Raw genomic sequence first — 25,937 nt, forward strand, 5'->3', positions numbered from 1 at the left:
GATAAGTGAGGACTACTACATACACACATTATGTGTGTGTGTGTGGTGTGTGTGTGTGTGTGTGTGTGTGTGTGTGTGTGTGAGAGAGAGAGAGAGAGAGAGAGAGAGAGAGAGAGAGAGAGAGTAAATGTGAGAAAAAGAGCTAGACCAAGAGACAAAAACAGACACAGAGGAAGTCTCAATTAACAGGACATAAACAGAGGAAGATAACACTGGATGAGATGTACCCCCAAACAAAGAACATCAGAAGAGACAGAGGGAAGACAGACACCCCCAGAAAGAGGGATAGACAGTCCTGACAGGAGCCCCTGCTAAATGCACCCCCAAACCCCCCCATAAGGGTCTTGCTGGACGTGGTATCTCTTGTAAAGGACAGGCCACCTCTGGGTTGTGACTGCCCTTCCTGTGCCTCTTCAGGCAGAGGGCAGGCCGTCCAGGGACCAGAAGGCCGGAAATGCCACCTGCAATGTATCCTCCACTCCCTAAAGAAAAGATTCTGGTCTCCAAAGTCCACACTGGCGCTCGATTGGGAGGCTTTCTGGGCTAGTGAAAGGGATTCGCACTCGGCTGACCTCCATATGTTCAGGGCCTTTCAAACTCTTCAAACTCGGGGGAGGGGAGGGGATAAGGGGAGGGGGATGTCGAGGGGACCTGAATGGGGGCCCTGGAGACAGGCGGAAGGAGGCCCCACCAGAGATCAAAGGCCCAGGAAGGAACAGAGGGCCTGGAGCTGCCCTTTCACCCATAGCGCTATTCACAATCCTGCCTGCTCTGCCAAGTCCAGCCCCGCCACCACCTCCTCTGGGCCTTCCTGGGAGGGAGGCACTGCCTCAGGGTCTGTCCCTCTAGCCCAGCAGGATTCCTGAGGCCAACCCCACAGCCTTCTCCTGAAAAGCTCTCAGGTCGTTCTAACTAAGAGACAAGAGGCTGCGAGCCATGCCTGGCAGTGCCCTAACCTGACTCTTACTGCCATCCACACGCCTCCTGAGCATCTCTGTGCTCTGGCCCTGTGCCAAGGGGCTGGGCTGGAGATAAAAATACCCCTATGCGATGTGGGCCCTGCCTAGTCGAGTCCATGTGAATGGCAGACTCAGAGTCAGGTGGCAGGAGGGAAAAACAAGTAGGCAGAACCACTTCCAGACATGGGACAGTTACTGAAGCATGTGCTACCCAAAGAGTAACAGCCCTCAAAAGTCACAGAGTCCAAACCAGAATGCCTTCTTTGGTTCTTCTGCCCCTCCTGTGTCCAGGCCCTGCTCACACCTTCAATGATGGGGAGCTCACTACCTTGCCAAGATAATGCTTCCATCCTTGGCCCAGACTGGCTCTTGCCTGAAAGCTGTTCCTTGTGCTGAGCCATACTCTGCCTCCTTGGAGCTTCCTTTACCTTACCCCACCTCTGCCCTCAGAGGCCCCCAAGGACCTCATCTGTTGCCTCAGCCACAGAATCACAGTTCATCTGAGATTTGGATGCAGTGGCCATATCCCCAAGGCTTGTCTTGGAAGCAAACATCCTGGGAAAAATATTAGAATTTCTAGACTGAAAGGGCACTTGGCAACCCAGTAGTCTGACAGTGTTCTAACTTGTTTGTTTTTGCTACAGAAGTCTTCACTCAAACAGAGCTTTCTGGGGAAGCCCAAAATGTCAAACAAAAGCACTGCTGTTTGAGACCCCCATATACACTCTCCTCACTAATTGTGAACCCTCCATAGGCACGTGACTGATCTAGTCCACCCAGGAGTACTTATTGAGCATCTACTATGTGCCACACACTTGTATTCAAGCCACATTATTCAATACAGTAGCCACTAGCCACATGTGGCTATTGAGAACTTAAAATGTGGCTAGTGTAACTGAGGAACTAAATGTCTAATTTCGTTTGATTTTAATTAATTTAAATTTAACAACAGAAGCAGTGTAAAATATTTTTCTATCAATAAAGTGCCACTTCCTGTAAGGGGTGTTCCCAGGTCCTTTTGGTCTCATCAGCCCTTCCTTGCCTTCCTCTCCCCTCTAGTGTCATCCCTTATCACACAACACCTCACACTCTGCCCAGTAAAGGGACTTTGGGCCTGCCAGTCTTGCCCACCAGACTGCAAGCTCTACAGGGCAGGCCCTTTGTGACTGGACTCTATTACCACCCACCCCTGCTCTGAAGCCTGGGCAGGAGAGTAGCACCAGAAAATGCCCATAAGGCAAAACCCAAATCCAAGTTGTAGACTACTGTAAACCAGAGCTGAGCAAGTGACTGCCCCTTGCAAAGCCCCAGTCACCTCATCTGAGAAATAGGGGTGAGGACCCCCAGCAGTCTTCCTCTTGGCCCTCTCATGCCTCTCTTGCCCCATGGCCCTTCCCTCAGGCTGCTGAGGTCTCCCAAGAAACATGGCGCCATGGTCTGCAGTCCCAATGGGCCAGCCCTCCAGTTCATCTGGCAAGTCCCCTGTGTTTCCCCAGCAGTTTGTTTTCACTTTCTCACCACTCTCAGCAGCAACCTGCTGACCATGCCCTTCTGCTGGCAACTCTTCCTCACACTTGTCCCCATATCTGCCCAGCCTCAGTCTGCTCACCTCCAAAGCATCTCTCTGTAGGGGCTGAGGAGCAGCAGGGGGCTCACGGGCTCTCCAGCTCCTCCCAACCACCCAGGGCATACCAGCTGTGTGGCTTCACCTAAGTCAAGCAACTCCCTGGGGCTTCCGTTTCCTCCCAATAAAATAGGGGTGGCAATCTCCACCTCTTCAACTCTCCAGGAAGCCAATGCAAGGATCCAGGGAGACAGAGAGGGGGTTAGGGAAAGGGTCAGTAGGAAGCACCAGGCAGTACTCCTTCCAGACAATTGGCTGATGTGAGCAAGACACCTCTGCCCCACCTCTCTCCCTCACCTCTCTGCTCACCCACATACACTCTCCATGATGCAGGGCTGGGGGTGTGGGGGCTCTGGTTGTTGCTTGGGTCTCCCACTTTTCCCAGTCCTATAAGCTTCCAAGACCATCAGATCATTCTCCCTTAGCCCCCAGATCACAGACTGGGTTACCTCCCAAGTCTTTCTGGGGATCAGGGCTCAATCAAAATTTCAAAATTGGGAGGATCTCAAAGGTCACCCTGATCCTATAGCTGATTCCTAATACTGTTGTACAGCAGCCCAGCAGGTGGCTACCTAGGCTTTACTTACATACCTCTAGTGACAGGGCACTCACTACCTCCCAAGGCAGCCCCTTTTAGCCCTAGACGACGCTCATATTTACAGAGTTCTTTGTTATACTGAGCTGAATCCCCTCTGCATCTGCCACACACTGGCCTTTGAAACCACACAGCAAAGTCTCACTCCTTTTGCCTTCTGTGTCAGCCCTCCAAATATTTGAAGGAAACAATCCAGTCCTGCTCATTCTTCTCATCTTTGTGCAAAAACATACCTAGAGCCTTGAGGTGTTTCTCCAGGTCCCTCTCCATCCAGCTTACATCCATCTGAACATGCCCCAGTTTGTCACTGTCCCGCTTAACAGTCAATACCCCAAAGGGGCCACAGTCCTCAAGAGTGATCTGACCGATACAGAGCAGTTTAGACTAACAACCCCCACATTCTGACTATTCTTTCCCTTTTAAAGCAGCTTGAGAGGCTAACCAGTGACTGGGTCATAGTAAAAGCCAACACAGCCCTCCATAAACAATCCTCCCAAATCGGGACCTGTTTGTTTGGCATCAAACTAGATTTTTTTTTTTCTCCAAAAATCTCTGCCTGGCCCCACCAACCCCTCCATCATGATCAGACACAGCTGGGCCCCACCTTGGGCACATCTGCTCTGAGTCCAGGTGACAATAGGAGAAAAGATGACACCATCAACCCTGTAAACCAACAGAGATGGTTGGCCCACTGACTTCTGCAGTAACGCAGCACAGCCACCCACTGAGTTAAAGACTTCTGGCATCTGCTCCAAGTGTCAGGAGCAGAGGAAAGAGGTGAGGCAGGTTTCCAAAGCCTGAATCATCCCCATGGGCCCCCACAGCTCCAAACAGAGGCCAGCTTCTGTAATGCCTGGCACACGCAGACCACAGGCCAATCCACTGCTGGGCTGACTCAATTTTCTAGTTACAGATCTTAAGCACTTAGGCATGTGCTTACCAGAACATACATCCCTTACAGGGAGCTGAGAAAGGGAATTGTGCCGAGGAACAGAATAATTGAATCAAGATTTCTGTCACGCTGCTCTCAGGCCCAAGACCACAGCCTGGTGTGTTTTGTGGGGTTTTTTGGTTGGTTTTTTTTTTTCTTTCTTTCTTGACTAAGGTTTTACAGGCTCCCAGGGGGTCGCTTCTCTTCTCCAACCTATTACTTTCAGCAGTGCTGGCAGCCCATCCAGGGCAAAGAAGGGCCAGGTTAAGGTGGGCCACTACCCAGGACGGGGACAGCAAGCTCTGGAAGCCCAGCTGGCACCATTGAGGGCTTGAGACAAACCAACAGGAAGAGTGTCATCTTTGTAACCCCCAGGAGGCCCCTTCCTTCCTTCCTTCCAAGCCCAGGGGCAGAGATGAAATGATTATTAACTTTCTCAGCCTCCCACCATCACCACCCCTGGAGGTCTTCTCCTGGGAGTAGTGTGCACAGACCCTCAGAGAACCTGCCTCCTGACCCCTCCACCCTGTGTGTGACCCTCTCACTGCAAGACACCAGGTTCCTCCCTCTCCTCCAGGGCTCCCCAACAACGGGGACACCGGTGCTGTGCTCATACCCTCCACATCCTGCCCTCAGGCATCTTATGTGCACAGGCAAGGTCTTGTTTAAAGCCACAGAGCTCAAACCACAGGGCTCTGCCAGGCCCGCCTTTCTCCACTCAAGGGGTGAAGTCTAGCCGCCTCCCTGTCTGACCCTTCCTCATGTCCCCAGAAGAGACTGAGCCTGGGCGGGCGTTTGGAGGGGGCGGGGAAATTCCGATGCTCTGCAGTAAGCGGGTGCTCAGCGGGCATCTGCTTTCACTGCTGACTGAGCGCCCTGAAAAAGATCCCGTTGGCTCCATCCCGGTCAGGGCTGCGCCGCCATCTCTTACCTTCATCTCTTTTGCGCTTGTTGGAGTCAGCGCTGGGGGACGTGATGCCCAGGATGCCGCTGATAGAGTACGAGGAGCCAGCTGAGTCCGTGCTCACTGATGACACCTGCGTCACGGAGCCCGTGGACACTGCACAGAGGGAGAGGGGTGGTCAGGGCCCCGCAGGAGGACTGTAGGGGTAGTGCTGGTGCGCCTGTGCCGAGAGAGCGGAGGGCCGAAACAAAGGCACGCGCCCTACACTGGGCTGGACCGAACTGCGGAGGGAGCAGGAGTCCAGGAATGGGGCGAAGGGTGTGTGTTGAGGACATTTGGCCACACCTGGGAGATGAGGGCGGTCCTCGAGCCATTTGCCCAGGTTCTCTGCTGCTGGGGGGATGACGGGAGGAAGATGGGCAACGAGGAGGACTGAAGGTGCAGAAAAGAGAACAAGGGACAGTGTAAGAAGGGCACTAGCTCAAATCCCAGCCTGTCCAAGGAAGCAGGAAACAAGGGGATGGAGAGGAGAAAGAGGGGAGTGGGGCCCACCACCAGCCAGTGCTAAAAAAAGACCCAGACTTATTCATTAGGCGGTTCACACCCTGCTTACATACCCACCCATCTATGCAAACAAAAATACCCACACACTCACACACATAGCCAACAAAACTCCAAATGGCAGACTGTCCCTTTTTTACCAGTTCCTCACTGTCTTTTCTCCTTCTAGTTTACATGGATTTTAATATTAATTATATAGTATTGATATAGTACTACATATAATATGTAATCATATTGATATATATAATAATGATAACTAATGTTTTCTGAGAACTTACTCTGTGACAAGCATTAAGGAATTATCTCATTTAATTCTGAGAACAAACTTATAAGCTAGGTCCTGTTATTATCCCATTGGAAAGATAAAGGAACCAAGGCTCAGAGAAAAGAAGTGACTTGCCCAAGGTCACACAGCTAGTAAGAAGCAGAGTGGGGACTGGAACTCAGAAACTAGTCTTCACCCCTATAGTATTCTACTCCTCACTGATCAGTAATGAAAACCAATAATATGCTTCACGTTAACACAGTGCTTTTTATTTAATGCTTGCAACACTTGGAGTGCTGTTATGTAACCCATTTATCAAATGAAAAGACTGAGGCTTCACAAAGGTGAAGTGATTTGCTCAAAGTCATCTAGCCAATAAGCAATAGCACCAGGACTCAGCCTCGGGTCTACTGACTTATAAAGTCTAGATTTTCCCTGCCCAGATATGTGGGCAGACTTGTGACTAAAGCCAGGTCTCCGAGGACCGAAGGATAAGAATGGGGGAGGGGAGGTTTTATGCATGTTTCACATTAGCTCCTGGCCCCAGAGTCCAAGAGAGAGACCAGTCAGTCAATCAGTCATCAGGGTCCTCTCAAGCTGAATTTCCATTTCTGGACTGTGAGAATTCTTTCTTGGTTCATTAAAACCTACGAGCCAATCTCAGGCACATTTCCTTGGGCTATAACTAGCTGGAGGCAGGTGGAGCTGCCTTGGACTGGAACGTGTAGGAAATTACTAGAAATGGTGGTGATTGCGTGAGAAGCTGTTTGCTGCTTTCCTCAGAGCACATCCAGTTCTTGCTCCTTCAGACCTAGAGGGAACAAGTGCCTTTCTTCTCACATTTGAGTTTGATTTTAGATCTTCCTTATGAGACCCAGAAGTAGAAATCGTTAACTTCTCTTTTCCTTCACCAGAAGAAGCGCCTCAAAATAGATTTATGCAAATCTCATAACCTTTTCTGTATTAAGGTGCAAAGAACAGAGGAAGAAGGAAGATCACAAGTTATTTGGTACTTTACTAGCCACATGTAACCAAGGCCCGCCATGTTGCTGACAGAGCCGGCAGAGACATGTTCCGGTGTTTTGTGATTTCACTAGATTCAAAAGACTCAGGTTCCAATTCTGGCTCTGCCATTTCCTTTCCTCCCTTTCCTCATGCCTCGTTCAGTGTGTAAAGTGTAAGGGGCTGTACACACATAAAATAGCCATTTTTATAAAAAATTCAGACACAAAACAAAGCATGCTGTTGACCTACAAGTAGAATTATTCCTCTAACCCAATTGAAAGAATGTTATCAGTTCCTCTCAGTTTGATACTCATTGCTAAGTGACCTGAAATAGTTAAAAAGCTGCAAGTGAAAAAATCTCAGCCACAAACATTTCCCCAGGAGCCTTCCTCAACCCTCTTTCCCTCCCTGTACTTTCTTCTTAAGCTTTATCTCAATGTTTTTGCAAACTTCTTTTTGTTACATTCCCCCATTAGACTGAGAAGCTCTTGAAAATGGGGAATTTGTCCTGCCTCTTAATTAAAATATTAGTTTCCAATGCCAAGGTCTGCATAGCAGAGGCTTAGCAAAAACTTTATGAATGGATTGCTAAATGAAGAATAACTTTATGGCAGGAAGGAAATCTGTGTTACCTTCATCTGGACAGGCAACTGTGGAGGATCAACGACCTCAGAGAGCACCTTGTTTGTGCCCCCTTGGTCCACAAATGGGGAAACTGAGGCTCCCAGAGGTGAAGGGACTTACACAGTTTACTGGATGCATTCATGACAGAGCTGGAACTATAAGCCAGGCCTCTGCCTGTACCCCTTCACCATGAGGAGTTCAAGTTTTCATTTAAAGGAGTGACAAAGGTATAAAAATGGTGTAGAATCTGAGGCTGATTAAGTGGAATTCACAGGGACCCTGGCAACCAGAACTGTCAGAGGCTTGCTGAATGGTTGCCCACTTTCTTATAGTAAAATAACCTTCCCCCAGCTAACCAGAGGGGTTTCCTTTATCCCAAGTGGAGAAATATGCCTTAAATAGACATATGTCATTTTCATCTCACCATCTTTGCGGAGAAGGGAAGGCAAAGGAAACTCTGAACCCTTGAGTACAGTTGACTTTTAATAGCACAGGTTTAAACTGCACAGACCCACTTCTACACAGCCTTTTTTTTTTTCAATAAATATAAACAGCTCTGTATCTCCTGGCTTTGTACTCACAGATTCAATCAACCAACCACGGATCGAAAACAGTATTTTCGATCCATGTTTAGGAGTCTGAGGGTGCAGAAGGCAAACTGTATGCATTGTTCTGCACAGCTTTAGATAAGGGACTTGAGCTTCCACAGATTTTGGTATCCATGGCGGGGTCCTGGAACCAATTCCCTGCGGATACTAAGAGACACTGAAGTTTTGGGGTAGTCAAAAGTTATACTCAGATTTTCAACTGTGGGGGCAGGGGTCGCCACCCTTAATAACTCCAATATTGTTCAAGGGTCAACTACTAGGAAACATGACTCGCATCTTTATAAGTCATGGAGACTCTCAGGCTTCACCCGAAAGTGTCAGAAACTCCACTGCCAGCCCCATTCACTGTTCACGGAGTACATGAGATCGAAGCAAGAGAGAGAGAGAAAGTTTGGGAAGTTTTGCCACATCTTCACTGAAGACTGCAAGTGCACAAAGAATTGTAGAAGAGCTGGTTGATAGAAGAAAAAAACATATTCAAAGCTACTTACTGACTAATGATGCAGAAAATGTTATGAATAAGTACCCCTTTCTTGATTTATTACTTTAATTATCTGACATTCTATAGACCCCCATTAGTGGATTTTTTTTTGGCTTAGATTTCAATTTTCTGTCTCATGCTGAAAGCTATTTATCATAATAATCAGTAAAATTCAAAACCTTTTAGCAGTATTTATAAAATTCATTTACCGGGTTCAGCCCTTGGAGAATGACAAAGAAGGCGCATTAGTACGTGTACCAAAGTGTTTTATGCAGAATTATCTGTCCATAAGAATGATTAAAAGTTCTTTAGAATATTTGGAGCCCATTAGATTTTTAAAAAATTTTTTAAAGTTCTTACCTATGCTGTGACTGGAAGCTGGGACCGGCTGGTTGGGTGGCTGTTGCACTTTCGTCCGGATGATCCTGGGGACAGTGGGAAGAAAAGAAATGGCTATTTACCATGATGGAGAAGAGTTCTCAACTAACTATGCACGGACAATCAGAAAACCCCTGTCAAGCTGGGTCACAGGTCAAACTGAGGCAGAGGGAAGGGGAGATTATGAACCCAAGTTGGGAGTTAGGGGATTGAAAAAGTGATAGTCCCAACTCAGCCCCTACCTCCCTGGGTGTCTTTGGGTAACTTGCACCCCTCTCTGCACCTCAAGTGCTTCTTCTGTAGAAAGGGATGATGTGTTAATGTTATAAAGGCATTCCTTTCTTGGGAGCAACTCCAGCTCCATAAACACACTGAGTGACCTCAGCCCCCCATCTGTGGAATGAAAGGACTGGTCCAATTGACCTCTCTGTCCCCTGGCAGCCCTCACCCTCTGGTTTCTCTGCCTTAGAGAACCATAGGAGGAGTAACATCCCCACTCAACGGAAATCACCAAGGGAGGGGATGTACGAGTTGCTCTGAAACTAAGAAGGGTTAAAGTGACGCCAGGAAAGGCTTGGCTTGGCTTTGCTAAGAGTAAGTCTTCCAAAACCTCGAGGAAAAGCTTCACAGGGCTGGGAGCCAGGGTATCCTGACCTGTCTTTCCAGAGACTTTGCTCCAGTTCTAACAGGAACCTGATTGTGACCCTGGACAAGTCCATTCCATTGTGGGCCTCAGTACAATAAGCAGTTGGAACGGAGCGCTCTGTGCTTACTTTGAGTAACTGAATCCTTTTCACACAAAAAATCTTATGGAAAAGCCCAGTGTATAAAAGGGATAATAATAGCAGTGCTATCTTCCCTTTCCACCTGGAAGCTCTGATGACCTTCTGCAAAACCTTGGGCTCTGGGAAGCTTACTTTGTAAATTTCCAGCTGGGACAATGCATGGAGCCCTCACAAGACCCTAAGCCTGGTGTGTCGACCAAGGCTGAGCCAAAAGTCCCTTAGGGGTCTTCAAGAAAGTTCCTTCCCTAGCATTTGGGAGGAGGGTGGATGGTAATAAAATGTTCAGCTTCTTTGGAAAAATTCTATTCAGCCTCCAACTATTATCCTTTAAAAGAACATTTATTAGAGTTTTTCCTAATCATAAAAGTACTTGGTGCTCATTGTAGACTATTTTGATAACTTTAAAGAGGACATCTAAAACCACATTTCGATGTACAGTTGACCCTTGAACAACATGGGTTTGATCTGCGTGTGTCCATTTATTATACATGAATATTTTTCAATAGATATACAGTCAACCCTCGGTATCCCCATATTTCACAATCACAGATTCAACCAACTGTGGATGGAAAACAGTATTTTCACACCGAGCTTAGGAATCCTCAGATGTGAAGAATCGACACTGTATGCCTTGGTCTACACCATTTTATATAAGAAACTCGAGCATTCAGGATTTTGGTATCTGCAGGGGGTCCTGGAACCAACCTCCCGTGGATACAAAGGGATGACTAGATAGGTTTTGGGGGAATCAAAAGTTATATGCAGATTTTTGAGTGCTCAGGGGTGGGCGCCAATATCCCCTGCATTGTTCAAGGGTCAACTATTAATATATTTCCTTTATGCTAGCATTCCTGTACATATTTGGAAATATCCTTTATTTTTAATAAAATCAGTATTAAACCATGTATACAGTTTTGTATCCTCCTCTTTTCACTCAACATTATAGGAAAAGCTTTTTCACATCCCAGACCATTATTTCTGGACGTTCGTTTCAAGCTGCACTGGGTCTCCAGCTTGTGCAAATGGAGAGAAACAACAGGGGGCAGGTGACTCTCCTTAACCTCGTCAGGCTGTGGCCCTCTGTGATCTCACGGCTCAGCACTGGGCACCAAGGGCACTCAGCACCCTCAGCTGATAGCCTGGACTGGACGTTTCTGCTCCACTGCAGCCCAACAGCCACAGGCCCTCTGGAGCCCAGGCCACGTGAGCATCCACATCCTTTTGCCTTTTTCTGACAAGTCAGCGTGAGTATTGCCTCAAATACATTCAGAATGTTTGTTTGTTTGTTTTGTTTTTTCTCCAACATGCAAACCACTTATTTTAACTAAGCAAACATGAAGCATATTGACAAAGACTTGGAAGTAAGGTAGTCTTTTTGACCACCTGGATTTAAGCTGGCATCTGATCTAATCTTTGTATTTTTGTCTATGTCACCCTCTCTGTAGAGATATAGATGATATAGATATAGATATAGATATATAGATATATAGATATAGATAGATATACAGAGATACAGCTATGTGACCATATGGATATACCAGAGATAAATATAATTTATCTATATTATGTTGTATGTATATCCAAATATATGATAAAATATATCATAACTATTTTCCATGGAAATCCAGCATAAAGTCCTAACTTTCCAAAGCATTATCTAGCCATTATATTTGTACATAAGCAAAGCAAATTATGGTTTCCTTATTTTTCTTTTCAATATTTATAAATCATTGGCAAACATCATCAATTATTATAAGTCATGAAGAGGCAGCCGCAGCATAGTGATTAAGTATACAGGCTCTAGAACCAGACTACTTAGAGTTTGAATCCAGTCTTGCTATTTGCCAGCTGCATGACTTTGAGTAAATTACTCAACCTCTCTGTGCTTCAGTTTCTTCATCTGCAAAATGGGAGTAAGATTCACTCCTACTTCATAAGGTTATTATGATAATTAAATTAGTTAAGTACTTAAAGCAGTGGCTGCTATGTAATAAGTGTTCAATAAATGTGAGCTGTTGCTATTGGCAGTGGTATCTTCATGAAGATAAATGACCAGCTTCAACCTTAAACGGTTCATATTTTTCACAAATGCCTTAAAAACACATGGGATCCCCTTGGGAGCTGCAGAGGGGAACGCAGCCATCCCCACAACCAATTTTAAGGCCGCAATGGGTCTGTCTTCTATGGGTGAGACCTGAATTATAGGGAACCGTCCAAAGCTGTCCCCGGGGATAGAGATTTTACCCATCTGCTTTCAGCAGCTGCCAAGAGAAGAACAAAGAGCATCACCTTCCACTGAGAGGAAATAATAGTGGGAAGAACAAGACTAGCTGAATTGTAGCAATGCTAAAAAAATGAAAAATTAAAAAATAAGAAGCAATGTCAAGACGCATCACAGTAAGAGCCATACTCAGGACCTTTTTTAAGTAAGAGGCAGTCGGGTCTAATTGGCAGTTCACACTGAAACACACAACTTTTACTTTGCTGAGCGTGAGCACGACCCTGGGTGCCATAGGAACAGCCTCCATGGTCCAACAGAGAAGGGAGCTCAGCAATCAACCAGCTCCGATGAGTGATGAAACCGAAACCCAGCGTGCTCAAGTGACTTGCCCAGGGTCACACAGCAAGTCAGTGCCCGTGCCTGAGCACTTTTCTTTGAGCCACATTCAAAGGAAGTGGTCCCTCTGCTAAATGCTTGCTGTATGAGGCATAAAGCCTCTTTAGATTCAAAATCAATTTAAAATCTGAAGATTAAAAGCCCACTTTTAATCTTCAGTTATTACAGGTATTTGTAAGAACGCTATTTCAATATCATCCCCACTCTTTTGAAAGGCTAGGCCTTCTCACCACCATCACCACCACCACCACTCACACACAAAATTACATTGAAAGAGAAAATCATGATGCCTTAAAAAAGGAAATGGGGAGATAGGGCTGAAGAAATAGCCACGTCTACTGCACTGATCAAACTGCCATTAGTTCAGTAAAAATCTTGGGCCATCAGCTGTGCTAAGAGTCCAAACATCAAGGGTCCAACTGGCCCAAGCTGGAAAAGGGACCACAGGTGACACCCAGGCCTGTGACTGATGTGGAAAAGAAAGGAGTGGGTAAACAGTCTCAGAAGGCTTGCTGCCCTGTTTAGGATTAAGAGCAGACTTTACAAACTGTCATCCTCAGGCCACACCCATCACTGGGCAAGTTTTGTTTGGCCTGCACAATATATTTATGTTTATTTGAATTAGTTGCCAATATTTGTAAGTTGGGAGCTCTTACATAAATATATGGATTTCTAGCTTCCCTTGAAACATCAGAACACCTGCATTTCTGGCCCCACATTCTCACACGGCAACAACCAGTTGGTGCTAATAGAGCTGCTCCTCTACACTGGGAATGCCACTCAAAGTTCCCCACCACTTGGCCCCTGGTGTAGAGCCGTGGGACTGGAATAAAAGAAGGAAGGCTCCATTTTGCCCACCATTTGGGCCAGCCACCTCCATCTGACACTCAGGCTGGATTCAAAGATTCCATCATGCAGGTTGTACAGCAGCCCAACACATACTTGTCCTTGAGAAGCCACATCAACATGATAGTTTGTGTCCTAGGAAATCTCCCACAAGCCTAGCAGAGCTGGTTTCAGTGTTGCTTAACCCTATGTCAGTCATGGTTTCCCAGACTGGTCCCCCAGAAGACAGCAGGAAGGCACACATTTCTAGGGGTGAACAGTGGAGATGACCCTGTGGCCACCAGAATAGCTACAGATCAGCCACCATTACCTCCCTAGCTGTTTAAAGTAGGGGAGTGGTGAGAAGTTGCCTCCAAGGGAGACAGGTGCTGGGAGAGGGAGCTACAGACCCTCGTACACAATGATATTTGCAAGACAGTTATTTAGAAGCTGCATCTGTTTGGAGGCAGTGGGAGCTTTGCCTTCATATAGAAAACAGAACTCTGCTGGGATGGCTCCAGCTTTCTAGGGGTGGGGGAAGAATGCAGCAACATGAGATAGTCCCACACTTAGTTTATTTGCATTGCAGGGTCGGTTCTAAAGACACCAATGAGCTCTCACTGATGAATGTGGTGAGGAGCCAGAGAATGCTCCCCAAGAGGAGCCCCCACTGGGGAGCACAGGAGATGGCCATGGATCGCAGAGGAAGCCTGCAGACAGGCAGCAAAACATGCAGGCTGCGAGGCTCAGAAATGGAGTAGGAATAACGAGTTTACTCCTTCGCACAGATCCTCAGTTCTGTCACTGGCAGAGTCCTGCAGGGCAGTGGTAGAAAGAGACCAACCCTCCTTTTATCATTAGGGGACCCTTCCTCCCTCTCTACCTCAAAATCATTGTTCCTCTGCACTCCACATTTGGGCCTTCATTTCTATACCTGTCATAGGATAGCATTAGACCTTGAGGGCTATAGGAGACCCCAGATGTGAAAGCACCTTACAGGCATAGCCAGCTGGTTGTTGTTATGGACTAGGATGTCCAGGAGGCCCTGAAGCTAGCCATAGCCTCATCAACCAGCAATCAGAGCTCACCCCACCTCCCTGCGCCCCCAGCACAGCACAGCTCCAGGCACAAGCATCAGCTGATCCACAATTTCCCTGGACACTCAACAAGTACCCCCTTCATAGCTTTTTCCGCCTCTATAATTACTGTGTTCTATTTACTTCATCTGTTTCTTTCAAATAACTTACTTTTTCACTTAAATAGGCAATATTAGTTCTTTACTATAAATGAGGGGAGTTCATGAAGTTCGCACTCGCTGGTTTGATGTGCTAGTTATTTCTAAAATACATTCAAACAAATTCATCATGAAATGATTTTTATCCTTGTGTTACAGAGGATGTAAGCTGGAGCCCTGAAGAGAAGTTACGCTTGTCCTGCAAGGCATTTTTGTTTTCGTTGAAATTAGTTGCCACCATTTAAAAACACACAGATTGCATATATACAAGTACACATATACACATACACACACACACAAGTCCTAGTTTCTGGCTTCTCTGTAAACATGGAAAAACGCGGGCAAACACTGGGCCACGTTCCCAGCAGCACTCAGCTGGAGCTGAGAAGCAACGGCCCCTCCCATAGGGCATGTACTGTCTAGTTTGCAACAGACCCAACCTTTCCCTATCACCTTATGCCTGCCCTGCTTCACTGGCTGCATTTTCCGCCTGGCCCCATGTAGGCATTAGAGATTGGGACCCCCACAAGCAACCTAAAGTTACCTTTTGAACCACCAGCTCCAAGTATATCCTACATTGGTAAATCTGTGGGCCCCCAAAACCTGACCACGGGTTTGGCAGCAGTTCCTCTGCAGAGCAGGCTGACTGCTCCTTCATTGCTTTCAGTAGTGTATGCCTCACTCCATGTTAGGGCTCTTAGAGACCCGGAAAAAACCATCATGATATTCTGTGTCATAGAAATCCTGCAACAAGCCAAAAGCAGGGGACTCACAAGGCACAACAGAGCCGCTCATAATCCAGAAAAAGAACGCGAGTGATTCCTCTCAAGCTCATCACAATAGTTGCCATTTGGTGCCTAATTCGGGCTGTCCAGACTTCTAAGTACATGCCGGAGTCCCAGCCTGGGCAAGGAGCCCCCCTAAAATAGAGACTAAGAGATTGTGTGCCCGGTTCAGCTCTCTCTTCTCAGCACCTTGCATGATGTCAGAGCCAAGGCAAAGGTTTACTGAGAAAAGAAAATCAGGCTAATGGTTTATGAAATAACAGTACTCAAAACGTCGACACATATACTCACTCACACAGTGATTCTGTGCATTTGAGTCATTACAGAAGGAATGATATCAGGACCAGAGGGGATCTCAGAGACATTCTAGTACGACCACTCTTTCTGATTGGGATAAGTTCTCTGGCCCAGACAGGCTCTACACTGACAAGGATAGGGCATGACTTTGAAGAAATGGAAACTGCTCAAGTTTCAATATGCTGGTTTCTCTTTTCTTTGTGGAGTTTACAGAACAGTCATTTCTGTTCATCTCACAATTTCATCTCTGACTCTGTGGGTTTAAGTGGAGTTGAGACTGCACCATCGACAGTAAAAAACTTTCTTTCAGGAATTTATTTTTAAAGCTCTGAGAGCTCTGTGAGCTATATCCTGGATCACACTAAAGAGGAGAAGAAGCCACTGTGGCTCCTAGTAAGTTCCCAAGCCTGGCACTCATGGTATTTCTGTTTTTTTCTGTCCATGGGTGAAATTTGGGGCAACTGGGGAGAGGGCACCTCCCTAACGCCACAGCATCTTAGTGTCCCAGACATCACTCTTGGAGATCACAGACCCACATTGGAAGCACCAGGGCCCTGGGCTCAGAGAAAGGAAGAGCTCTGTCAAGGTCACGCTTTGAGTTTGTGGCAGAGCTGGGAAAAGGAGCTGAATCTCCCAACTCCAAGTCAGGGCTCGGTTCCCTATACTCAGTGGCTCAACCTCTGCCCTGACTAGAGGCTGGGATTTTCTTCCTGGGAAGCTCTGAGATGGGCCAATGCTAAGACCTTGAGACTGGGCTCGCACGGAAGTAACATTTGTGAAGGCCTCATCAGGACAATTCACTGTGAAGTTCTCCACGCACAGAACAGGTGGTAAAAGGGAGTGATGGAAATCACTCTGGACTCAAAAGAACCTCATGGCCTCCTCTGCCTGGGCATCGTACTCCTGCCCACTTTGGAGAGAAAAGGGCAATAGAAAGACCCATCTGGACCCATGAGCAGCCCTCATGTCCAATGACCCCTAAAGGGCCTTGGGGAAAGGAGAGACCAGATCTTCAGGGAAGACACGCACAGAGCCTCCAGGATCCCCCACTCCACCCAGATCCCTAGTCCCCTACAGGCAGCAGCCCCCTCACCTGTTGATGGAACTGACACTGGGTACTGTGTCATTGTCACACACTCGTTCTGCCAGTAGCCGGTCCCTGATCTCCCAGGCAAACATGGTGGGATTTTGGCGTTTATATTCGGCGATTTTTTCCACCACTTTGGGTGTGGCAACCTTTGGTTTGGATCCTCCAATTACCCCAGGCTTGATGCTCCCCGTCTCATAATACCTAGGACCAAAGAGAAAGGAGCTTAGCCATGAGGAACCAGCAAAATGGATGTTGGTAACAATATAATAGGCTATTCTTCCTGGACACGTCTGGATCTGACTGTCCAATACAGTAGCCACTAGACATATGTGGCTTTTACATTTTTGAAGTGTGGCTTGTTTGAACTGGTACATGCTGTAAACAAAAAATACACACCAGATTTTCAAAACTTAGTACAAAAAATATATATATAAAATATCTCATTAATCATTTTTATTTTGGTTATATGTTGAAATGATAATGTTTTATAAATTTGGTTAAATAAGATATATAATTAAAATTAATTAAAATTAAATTAATGTGTTATTAGAAAATTTTAAATTTCATATGTAGTTCACATTATACTTCTTTTGAACAGTATTGGTCTGGGTGCTATGCATTCATTCATTCATTCATTCATTCATATTTATCTACCGTTTTACAGTTTACAGAACCTTTCAAGTCAGATTTCCTATTTTGAATGAGTGAATGAATAAAGAAATGGGACTCCATCTACAGGAATAAAACAGAGATCCATAGAGGTTAAACTGTTTGCCCAGGGTCACACAAGACACAATGGCCAAACCAGAGCTGTGGCACAGCCTCCTGAACTACCGGTTCTCCAGAAAGTCGACTGGTGCCTTTAATTTGCGAGCTTTTCCGTCCCCTAGCAGATTCATTTACCTTCTGTAAAACCGTCCCCTAGAATGCAACTTACTTTTCTCTAAGAAAAAAACAATAACCCTGGTGTCAAATTAAAGGGAGTGTTGGATTCCAGAATTAAGTGGAAATATCTGTCATGTATAAGTCAAAGCCCAAGCGATCAAAAAAACAACCACAAGTCGTGGTAGCTCTTCCAGGGACCTCCCCTGAGGTAAATCGCTGTTTCTAAGGACAATTTTCATGCTATCAGCTCTTCCTCGTTAACGCAAATAGGATGTCAGGGTTTTACAGTAAAACCGAGACCAGGGAGAAGAGTGCCATGAAAGATCATTTCAGGGGGAAAAAAATGACTTGATTCCTTTTCGGAATCTGAGCCTTGACTGGATGTCTCTCTCAATATTTACAGAGGAATTCTTGACTTCCTCTTGCAAAGGAGATTATTTTGCAGTTGAAATTTCTTTTTAACCAAAAAGACATCTTAGAAATGACTGGTAATTTTCAAGCCTAACAAGAGTTTATAACTGGTAAGAGAAAGAGGTGATTCTCTCATGGGATAGGTGGGAAAGGTTACCCAGAACAACGACTGCTTACACTGAAAGAGGTGCTGAAATTTTCAGTCTGGGTAAGTCTGAATATTCTAGAAACAGATGAAATAATTTGGGAGCAATGATGTGGAAGTGGAAATTCTAATTTTCATTGAGAAGAGTGAGTCAAATTGGGACCATATGGCAAAACTCAACCTATTCTCCCTCTTCCTGTAATTGCTGAAAATTTGTTATTAGTCACAAACAGGTTTTTAAAAATATCTAAGGAAATGCTTTTTTGCCAGAAGTCTAGAAAAGTACCTAAATCAAGGCACACAACAACCTCTGCAGCCTCCAAATATCCTTTCAATTTTACAATAGAAAGTCGTTTGTTAATATCAATGCAACAACTCATTTATTTAAGCGCAGTGCTCTAGAGTTTACAGAGCTCTTCCTTGAATTATCTTGATCCTCACACAGGGTTTTATAGAAAGGAAAACCAATGATTAGCAGCCTAACTGACTTGTACAACTCCCTTCTGGAAAGTTAGGGGCAACCCCCAGCTTTCAAAGCTGAGTCCGAATCCAGGAATCCTCCTACTAGACCAAAGGGCTGCTTTAGTTGTAAAATGATAATAAAATCATCATCATCATCATCATCATCATCATCATCATCACCCCTTGCAATTGTAGAGTGCTTTACTGTTTACCAGGAATTTTAACGAGCATTTTTTCTTTCATTCACTCACTAAATCAATAGTCACCTGTTAAGACAGGCACTGCCATGGGGCAGGGGTTACAGACACACAAATGACCCTGTGCTGGATACTCAAAATATGTTAGTTGAATGGGACTGCAACGTTCAGGCAGCAGCTGTGAAGGTGTAGCAGGATGAAGCTCCCCCCACTCCCAGCACTTGCCCTGCTTGCATGTGAGGGTGACAGCCCCCAAGACTCTCCGCCCATCCCACCTGAGCAGTGTCAACCACAGGAGGCTATGCTCTTGACATGAGAGGTTTCTATCTTCCTTTTGACTGACACATGGGCCAGGCACTCAGAAGGCAACCCTGACATTCCAGAAAACCCTAGCTGGCCACTGTGTCAAGTGAGGACTCAGACTCCATAACCACCCTTTCATCTCAGCGAAACAGTCATGCATCCCTTTGGCTTACGCACAACAGACGAACGGCAGACAAACGGCAGCCACCAATACACAGTGTAGTTCAGTGCAAAGAGCATTAGTTTGGGAGTCAAGGGGTGTAGATGCCAGTCAGTGGCTCTGACACTAACTCGCTGTGTGACCTTGGTCAACTCTCTTAGCCTCTCTGGGCCTCAGTTATCCCATTTGTATAATAAGGGGAGGATGTTTGCTCTGCCTGCCTTGCAGGGCTGTTGTGAAGACAGAAATGCAGAATGGTTAAGAAAAAGCTTTGCAAAACATAAAGAGCACGTGTTGTGGATTAAAATCCTCTGAGTGTTTATTACTGTGTAACATACCACCCAATTGCAAATGGCCTGAACCTCCCAGACAGGCTCTAGTGAAAGAAGACAACAGCCAGGCTTTCTGGGTGGATTTAAATGGGCCTCACATGCCACCAGGCTGTGCCTCTCAAACCCCTCCAGAGCCTTGAGCTCTGTGGACTGAATGCCCACACTCCTGGCAGACCGCCACCTTCCCAAGATGACAGGAGTCCCCGCCAGCCCCAGGGACTCTGCTTGCCTTGCCATGCAGCCCCTGAAAACCATGGCCACCACACACTCCACACTCTCTACAATCTGCCACCCCATGTTCACCCATCAAATTCTTCAGTGATCAAAAAAAATAATAATAATAATCAGTGGATGGAACAGCCCAGTTCAGAAATTCCCAGTCACACTGTTTTAGGTTTGAACTTGTTTCTTAAAAGGCAGTTCTAATTAGAGTGACATTTTGTCCACTGTGGTTCTTAGTTATGAAAATAATGAGCTATGAAATTCCAATTTATTGTTGACAACTTAAACGGCCAGGCACCAGAGCCGCGCGTAACTTCCGAGTGCCACTCTACCTAGTGACAAATCTATTCTGGGCCGCGAGAGGCTGCCGGCTGGGCCTGAGAGGGTCCCTGTCCCCTTCAGTCTCCAGGGGAGATCTGGAGAGTTCCCTAGCACCCGATCTAGCATGGAGGTGTCACCTCTGAGAAGGGCTCAGCATTTTGCCTTGAGATGATTTCAAATAGCAAGCAAAATGTCGGCTTAGCAAAGACGTCTCAGCAAAAACAAAGAAAGGGCCTTCTTTTTTTTCTCTCTCTCCCTCGGTACAATGAAGAGGCTTCCCCAAAAGATATCTAAGATCCATTCGGCTCTCGGAATCTGATGCTGAGGTAGTCTAAAATATTTCCCTTCTCTCTCTTTCTCTCCCTTCGTATCTTGTCTTCATTTCTCTTTCTGTTTCTCTTTTTAAAAATCAATTATTCTCTTTTCTCTTTGTTTTCCCTTATTCCCTCTTTCTCTTTATCTCCGTCTCCCCTATTTTCTTCTACTCTCGCTCTCGTCCTCTGTCCAACAAAGCCACCATCTAACAAGAATGCCACGCTGATAGTCCTGCCTTCCTCCTTGAACTCTGGCTGGGGCTCATTTGCTTCTGAGCGCTAACCAGGACTGGAGCCCACAGCCTCCACCGCTGAGGTGACCTGAGATGGGCAGGGGAATGAGAAATAAACACCGGGATCAAGGTCCCTAAAGGGGCTGCCAGACCTCTGGCCCTGAAACTTCTTCCCTTGGCTTCCAGCAAGACTCCCCTAGGTTAGACACTGGTGTTCCCTCCATCTGAGAGAATTTCTTAAATTCCAGCAGATGGAAGGGAAAGAGCAAGCAGAGTCACGATGTCACTGACATGCTTCAAAAATATTTCTTTTCTATTCCGGCATCTGTTCTCAAACCATAATGCGAGCTACAGGACAAAGGTTATTCTCTGACCCGGAGAGAGAAATCCTGAGAGAGCACTGAACAGCTAAATCCGAGACTGTTCGTGGCTGCCAGGGCAGACCTATAACAACTTCACATGCCTAGAAACAAACCTGTGGCTTTGGTTTGGGAGTATGGCCAGGTGTGCAGGGTCTGGGAATCCTTTGGCCCTCTTCCCAGCCCGAGTACTGACAGGCTGGCTGGACCTGGGTCAGTCATTTCATCTCTCTAGGTTTGTTTCCTCCTCTCAAAACTGCTTCCCTGGGTGGTGCTGAGGCTCACCCGAGAAAATCAACGGGAGTGCTCAAGGCTGTACAGCCCTCTGGGAGAATCAGCATTGTTAGTATTTTGCTTGCAGCAAATCGCCAGGTCAAGTGGCAACTTTCAAATGTCAGACTGGAGAGTTAGTGTTTCTTTGGGTTTGTTTGTTTTTTCTCTTCTCTAATTTAATAGATACTTAGGATGCCTGTCACTACAAAGGAAACAAAACAGAAGGAAAATACTGCAGCCCAACATAATAAGGTTGATGATGACCCAAAGCTGAAAATGAAAGATGACTTTTAAAAAATGGTACATGCTTTTTGAAAACATTAAAATGAAACATTGGATTCTGGTAATTTTGGTGATTTTAACTTGTGGATTTTCTACCCAGCCCTGCTCAGGCTCTGGGCTCACATGAGATGTGTAGGGGAATTTCCCAAGAACCTCTTACTCTTGGGTTCTTTGGAATAATTCACCAGCCTTGCAGAAAACAGTCATCCCTCCTTACAGAGTCCGCATTCCACATGTCACTGGGGTTCCCCAGGGCTACTTTGAATTGAACGGCCTCGAAAACACTTTGCAAACTCTAAAGCACTATGCACATGGGCAAAGTGCCATCGTGATTCTCACGATGACACTGGCACATTTGGACAGCCGCTGGGTCATGTTGGAGGTCATTATTTGAAAAGTCAAGGGAAGCCTGGAGCTCCTGCCTTTACCTGCCAAGGATTTTGCTGACACAACCATGGCTGACCCGAAGCTGCCTGGAGATATCGCACGGCCTGACACCTTGATGAGCAAGTTCCACTATCCTTTGGCGGACTACATCCGGAAGTGGCCGTCCATTCACAAAAACCCCCCCAAGCTGATTCACTCCTCCATGTCCTGAAACAGATCAGAAACAAAAGGCAAGGGAAAGGGTGGTTAGAACCATTCACATAGAAGGTAAAGCACCATTGCTAGCACCCAGAGTCCCTCAGATCAGAAATGGCCACAGGCTAGATGGCTTGAGCCTGGAGTCTAATCGTGCAGACTACATGAGCACCTCGGAGTACTTTTTAAAATTAGCTTCAGCCTTTGTCCATCTTCAGCCAGTCAATTGGGCTACTGAGGGCAAGCATCCCCATACTATGTTTCCTTTATACTAGCATTTTCCTTGTAATTTCCTTTTTTAACAATGGAATAGGTGAAGACCTCAGTCTACAATAGGGATACAACTTATGACATACATGAGACTGAGGTGTAAGGAAGATCCCTGGAAGAAAAGACATTTTAAAATCCATCAAATTTAAAGAGATTTTTTAAAATGAAACTCTTTTCCTTTTAACAAATATCTTTCAAAGTGAAAGGTCCACTCCAAAAAAACCTCAAGGGAAAATAAATGTTTTTTTTAAACCAGCAATCTGATTAAGAGCTAAGGACTTTAAAAATTTTTTTAAATAGTATCTGCAGAGACAAAACCCAACCACTGCCTCGATAAAAATGCTTGCTTTAAGAAAGTGAGGTCCATACCTCAATAAAGCTGGCAAAAAAATAAACAAAAAAGGTGAGGCTGTTATGCAGATGTGACCACTGCACCCTCTCAGATCACACAAAAGAAATGGATGAGAGGATCACACTCCACTACACTACACCAGAATTTATTATAGGGTTTCCCTAAAATTTTTGGAATGTTCTTCAATTGACAAGCAGCTTTAAGTTGGTTCAGGGGAAATAAAGAAGCTGGAGAAAGGCTTCTGAGTCCCAGGGTTTTCAAGGGTTCTGGGACAGATTTTAAGTAAAAAGAGTCTAGGAAAGTATCCGCACAATAAGCTCCCTTCTCTTATATAAAGGCCCATCTGGAGGGAAATAGGAATCCAAGTAAATGAAGAGCCAAACCAGTAAACAGGGTGATCCAATATAGCAACATCATTGGCCTTGTAGCTGTTAATCAGCCACTAATATCGCTGAGGACTGTCAAAAGCCAAAAGTCAAGACCAAGGATTTACCAATGCTACTGGCATCTCAGAGGCTAAGGGGAAGGAAATCTCCTAAACTGGGACTTGCCAGGACTGGACTATACCAGGGAAGTCAGGGCATCTCAGAGGACACACACACACACACACACACACTCCAACTCTAAAACATAAAAGAGCTACCTCATCACAGCTCTCCCCTTTACCCCAGCACTCAACTACTATGCAGGTTCATGAACAACATCTGAAATGAAGGGGGGAAAGGCACCCATTATATAGCCTATTTCTTAAAACTGCCAAAGCAATTCATTAAAGTTTCCCATGAGAGTCCAAATTGGATATTTCCCCAAATTTCCAAGCTCAGGTTGATTTCAAGGGAAAACACAGTTTTGTAGATAATGACAGTAGTTAATTCTAGTTCTAAGCTAGAATTTCTGAATTTCAAAATGAGCTTTAATCAGTTTTGGTTGTTCTAAAACACTCCAGATATAAGGAAAAGGAAAACCATCCCCGACAGGATTTTGCAGTTAGAAACACTGCATAGCTCACCTAAAAGAGAAAGACTGCAGCCACCCCTGTTCAAGGGCCTTAAGAAGGCTTTGTTCTGGGGTTGGGAGCACCTAATAAAAATGAGTTGTACAGATCTTTCAAGAACAAGCTGTATTTAAGAAGAAAGTAAATTCAAAATTGGTACAAGCTCATCGGAAAGGACAAAAAAGAAGCTGAAAGCACCTAGCACATTTTTAAGATAACCTGTTAGTCCAAGCACTGTGGCCCATCTGAAATACTCTATTCCCTATACCCAAGGCAACTTAAACTTTCTGCCCAAAACACAGTGGCAACCTTCAGAGGACTCAAATTCCAAGAGCAGTCAGTCCTGCAGGACATTTGGGAGTTCAGGGGACCATTCGTATCATAGAAAAAAACGTTAAGGGTTGGACACTCCAGGTGTCCCCCACAAGCCCTCAAACCCTCTACTCTTGATCACAAAGACTAGGCTACCAATACTCTTACAGAGTCTGATCCACAGCTGACACAAGACCCAGGGTGACCTGGGAGCCCCTGGAAAGGCCCCCAAACCCACTTGTCCCAGTAATAGTCCTATCCAGGAGAGCATTATGAGGGTGGTAGGAAGGTGATTTACAACTATGGCCTGAGAAGGCAATGTTTCCCAGTCACCCGGAGATTGGAAAGACGTGAGTGAAACTCTATGCCTGAGAGAGGGGAGGCAGGGTGGGAAAATAAAATAGGAAAAGTGAGGTGTGAGGGGAAGGGTGCAAAGAGTGGGAACTAAATGAGCCAGACAGCAAGAAAAGGGAACCTGAAAGGTAAGCCTCACATTAGAAAAGCAGAGGAGGAGAAAGAGGAATGGATCAGCCAGAACAAGTGAAAAAAAGAAAGGTCAGTGCGGTACCCGGTGGAAGGCAAGGAGACCAGAAGAGAAAATGGGAGGAAGCCCAGTAAGGGGGCATCAGGAGGACTGGGGACTTGTGTGGAGGGGAACCTTTGTTTTTCGGAACCCCAGCTCCAGCCCCGCACCTTCTCTGAGAACCCAAGTCCCAGCCTCTACTTTCTGTGGACTCCAGCTCTACATCAAGAGGGTTCATCCCTTGGGGAGTACTGGGGGGAGACCCTGACTCAGCTACACTTTTAAGGGCCAAGTGGAATTTATGGGAGAGACTGACACTGAGACAGATGGAAACAAATCAAGGCAAAGACCAGGAAACAGATACACAGATACAAGGGAAACATAGCCCCGCCCCCACAGGACTAGCAGAAAAGGTTTGGAGGAGGGTGGTAGGGAGAAGGGTTGAATTGCAGATGCCCCTGGAGTCTGGAAGGACCAGCCTCCACAGATGCTCCTCAGGCCCTGATAAGAACATGCTGTCCACCTAGGGCCCTGTCCACACCCAGGGCTCGGCATAGGGTCTTGGGGAGAGGGTCTCTGCTGACTCAGCCGCAGATTGAACTCCAGGACTTACAGGGTCATTGAAATCCTTCCTAGTGTCATTCGAGAGGATGAACAAGGGACACAGAGACAGACATGCCAACAGGAACACAGGGAAAGAAGAGAAGGGATGAAATTTTCTTAATGGACTCTCCAAATGACAGACAGGTGCTGATACTCATGGCAGCTGGGCCATAAATACAGATATAGTTAAACCAGACAGAGTGCCTTGCATATATGTGTATATCCACCCAGACAGCCCACTGTCCTCTCTCTGGAACCTGAGTCCCCCCCCTCCTCTTCTGTGAACCCCTGAAGACCCAAGAACCAGCTCCAGCTTTTCCCATGTGAACTTCCTGTCAGTCCTTTTGTTTCTCTGACCTCACTATTATACTCTATAAAATGGGTGTAACTAAAGGTTTAGATAACACTCAGGTAGGAGACTATAAAAGTGCTTTAAACTGGTAACCACACATACGGTAGGGAAACGTCTGGGGAGGGAGGTAAGAGACCATTGTGCTGATGAAAGTGATGAGTCTGGAATAGGGGGTAGGAGCAGGGTAGCTCAGAAGCACATTTCCTGGCAGTGTCTGCCCTTCCTCCCGACACCACCTCCCCACAGAAGCTGTCCTGCTCCAATGGGGGCAGGGAGGGGCGGTGTCAGGGGAAGAAACTGACCAAGGCGAGGAAGAAAGATGAAATGGTAATTATTCCTTACCCGCATTGCTCTAAGGACCTGTAAGGATCTACTGTGCACTGCCCCCCTTCCCCCAGTCGCCAACAAATTGAGGCCCCAGAGCCAGCCTACATTGTGCAAGCAAATAGCTTTGGGTGACAGAACTAAAGGCTCGTCCAGAG

The 25,937-nt window shown here is 46.1% G+C and overlaps 1 protein-coding gene across 8 annotated transcripts in view; it reads right to left on the bottom strand.

Annotated features, from left to right (window-relative positions):
* Positions 1-25,937, bottom strand: part of PAX5 (paired box 5) — a 203,867-nt gene that overhangs the window by 168,443 nt on the left and 9,487 nt on the right. For all 8 annotated transcript variants that reach the window (XM_019663248.1, XM_019663249.1, XM_019663255.1 and 5 more), the window contains exons 2-5: positions 21,896-22,061; positions 16,572-16,769; positions 8,918-8,982; positions 5,041-5,169 (exon numbers count right to left, since the gene is read on the bottom strand). In XM_019663248.1, coding sequence (XP_019518793.1) covers positions 5,041-5,169; positions 8,918-8,982; positions 16,572-16,769; positions 21,896-22,061 — 558 coding nt within the window. The remainder of the gene's footprint in view (positions 1-5,040; positions 5,170-8,917; positions 8,983-16,571; positions 16,770-21,895; positions 22,062-25,937) is intronic.

Source organism: Hipposideros armiger, unplaced genomic scaffold, assembly GCF_001890085.2.
Source record: "Hipposideros armiger isolate ML-2016 unplaced genomic scaffold, ASM189008v1 scaffold_388, whole genome shotgun sequence".
In the NCBI taxonomy this organism is placed as follows: Eukaryota; Metazoa; Chordata; class Mammalia; order Chiroptera; family Hipposideridae; genus Hipposideros; species Hipposideros armiger.